Raw genomic sequence first — 3,286 nt, forward strand, 5'->3', positions numbered from 1 at the left:
TAAACCCCAGTGGTGTCAGAGGTAAACACCAGCAACATCCTGTGCAACCTCACAACAGCTGCAAGGGATCTTGGCCTGATTAATGGGACCAGGGGACTACGACTATTATTACAAATAATAACTGCTATCACAGTTGCTGTTCAAGGTCCCAAACACAAATTACAAGGCCACTCCACTACAGCAGAGCTGCTCAAGTCTTACTGACTGCTCAGCAGCCTGCGAGGACCAGGCTCCCGGATCCCCACTCCACTCACAGGCTCGTGAAGGAGGGCTCCCCCAACAATCGTGCCCAGTTGCCCCTTCTATCCAGAATGTTAGGAGGTAAAGGAGAGTGAAACAGGAAAGAGAGCTCTTAAGGCCCCAGCCACAGGTGGAGAGGGGTATAGGACACTGCTATCTTTGGGGCGGGGGGCCGGGGGAAAGCTGGCATTGACATCCCTGTAGGGGAGTGCTGCTATGCCCACGAGGGAAGGTGGGGGGGTTGGGGAGGGGCCAGGCCATTGGGGGGGGGGAGCTATCACCACAGGAGGAAGGGATGATTGGGCAGTGCAATGGCAGGAGGGCCATTTGGCCTGGGCCTCAAGCTCAAAGGGGGCCTCAAAGGAAATGCTTCAAGAAATACTTGAACTTGGACTCTCTGGGGTGTGTCCTAATATCACAACTGCATCAGGTATTTTTGTCAGTTTGCCTGCATCAGTGGCTTCAGATGAACACACCTTCAACGTGTTGAAGCGGGTAAAGAACTATCACTGTTCACCTATGGCACGGGAGGAAGGGGGACCCCGGCAGGGCAATCGGGGGAGGGGGGAGGCCAAGCAGGGCCATGGGGGGGGCGGGTGCTGCTATCACCACAGGGAGACGGGCTGACCGGCCGAGGCGATGGGGGGAGCTGCTATCACCACAGGGCAAGGGAACCCGGGCAGGGCTATTGGGGGGGGGAGAGTCGGGCCCCCCTTTTATAGCCTGTCAGGCTCCGCCCTCCTACTCCCTTACCCAGCCTCTCCGCCGCCCTGTCCAGCACCCCTTGCAGCTTGTCCCGGTTCCTGCCGGCCACGGCCCAGCGCAGCGGGCCCCGCAGTTCAGCGCCGGCCGCCACCCGCGCCACCTCCTCCGCCACGAAGTGGCCCGTGAAGCCCGAGGCCCCGAACACCACCAGCTCGTAGGGCCTCCCGGCCGCCGCCCCGCTGCGGGTCGCCATGGAGACAGAGCGCGCGCGAGCGAGCGAGCGGCTGAACGCGGCGCCAGCTGCTGAGGGACTAGTAGGGGTGGGCGCGGGATTCCACCCAGCCCCTGAAAAGGAATCACGTGACCGCGCCTGCCCACGTGATTGCGAAGCACCGAACACCGCCCACGCGCGGTCGCCCGGCCAGACCGCTAGGGGCACCGTGCAGGCAGGAGGCGCGGACCGCCCGAAGCAAACTGACTTTTTTTTGCTAAGCGGAGTTGAGTAGCGCTTGGGCAGGGCTCGCTTACGAGTTGTGCGGTGGTTTGCAAACCAGTTTTAGAGAGAGGTGATTGTTAAAATGCGTTTGCCAAACAATCCGCCTTGCAGCGATCACAGGCTGCATAACTGGACACAAAATTAGGTGAAAACTGAGGCTCCAACGTTTGCAAAACTGTTTGCAAAGAGGAATTGCCCCACAAAGGAGTGCAATAATTGCAGGCAGAACAATGCCCAAAATGGCTGAATACCACAGAGTCTGCTAAAATCAGCATAAGGTCCTGTGGCCATAGAGAGCTCCTTGCAGGCTTAACGACTGCATCCATTTCAGGCAAAATTAAAAGTGTCTTTTTCAAAAACAAGATTATCCCCATGAAAACAAATTCCAATCCCTATAAATTTAAAATGGGATCCATTCCTGCAGCTCCTCTAACCCGGTTCAGTACACGGAGGAGCAACTAGAAGAGTGATCCTATTGGAAGTATTATAAAAACATGCAGAAGAAAATAGTCAAGCAAAGTGACTGCTCAAACTGTAGGCACAATAATCTCAATTTCAGTAGCTTTATTATTAAGAGGAAGGATGATTTAGTGTTTGAGTGCCTGATCTTGCATCACTGAGAACAATTTTCATCCTAGCTAGAGCAGAGACTGAGGAGATTGAGTGGATACTCCCTGCTATGCCACAGGGTTACTAGAGGACTGGAGTGAAGGAAGGCCTGAGTGACTTCTACTGTCCAGCTACAATCTGCGCACATCGTATGATTATTTCTTACTACATCTTGCCCTGCTTACCCCACTTACTTGTCTCATCCACCTTTTATGTCTTGTCTTTTAAACTGTAAACATTTTAGGGCAGGATATGTTATTTATATTTGTACAGTGCATAGAACAGTGTGGCCTGCCTTAGGCAATATAAATGTTAAATGATCAGCCTGACTCTAACACTGACTCTTGAGTAAGACATAGGGTTGCCAACATTGTATTTCAATAATAGGGAATTGTTTTCTTAGCACCCCACCCAAACATTATTATTATTAATAATAATGCTACACAGTACTCACCAACAGGGCCAATCGGGGGGGAGGGGTGTGTACTAGGAGGGCCATTTGGCCTGGGCCTCAAGCTCAAAGGGGGCCTCAAAGGAAATGCTTCAAGGCATACTTGAACTTGGACTCTCTGGGGTGTTTCCTAATATCACAATTGCACTGCATATTTTTGTCAGTTTGCCTGCATCAGTGGCTTCAGATGAACACACCTTCAACAGTGTTGAAGCAGGTAAAGAACTATCGCTGTTCAACTATGGAACAAAACCATTTGAATAGGCTCACTATGCTTAATATCAACTGCATGAAAGCTAGATTTTTTCCTCAATAATTAGTGCATTTGCACAGAAAAAGCTAAAAAATCATTTGTTAAATAAAAAAAATATTCAAATTATATCTCCTTTTTGTTGGTGCCTTATTTTGTTTTCATGTGTTGTCGTTTTTTATTTTTACTATGGCTAGAGGCCTCACAAGCTGGAAGTGGACTGGGCCTCTCTGGATCTCTGAGAAGGCCTGCTGACTGATATTCACCAGAGGTATTTCTTGCTGCTTTTTTAGCACGCAGCAGCTCCTGATCTTGTTGTACAAAAATGAAAAAATAAGGGACATCTTGTTATAAGGGATTGTTGGCAATCCTAGAAGACACAATCCTTCTGCTCAGTTTCCTTATCTATAAAATGGGGATTATAATACCTAACTCTTAAGAGAGTTGTGTGTATTAATTTATATTTGTAAAGTGCTTTCACTATCTAAAGGCTAAAGAATGCTAATTATTATTCATGTAAAGCACGTTAGGATCC

General features: G+C 49.7%; 1 protein-coding gene across 1 annotated transcript in view; it reads right to left on the reverse strand.

The window, feature by feature from the left end:
- The window catches only part of SCCPDH (saccharopine dehydrogenase (putative)), a 43,459-nt gene extending 42,208 nt beyond the window's left edge, over positions 1–1,251 (reverse strand). The window contains exon 1 of the mRNA XM_050950432.1: positions 994–1,251. Coding sequence (XP_050806389.1) covers positions 994–1,198 — 205 coding nt within the window. The 5' untranslated portion in view covers positions 1,199–1,251. The remainder of the gene's footprint in view (positions 1–993) is intronic.
- Between the last annotated feature and the right edge of the window lie 2,035 nt (positions 1,252–3,286).

This window comes from Gopherus flavomarginatus, chromosome 4 (genome assembly GCF_025201925.1).
Source record: "Gopherus flavomarginatus isolate rGopFla2 chromosome 4, rGopFla2.mat.asm, whole genome shotgun sequence".
Classification (NCBI taxonomy): Eukaryota; Metazoa; Chordata; order Testudines; family Testudinidae; genus Gopherus; species Gopherus flavomarginatus.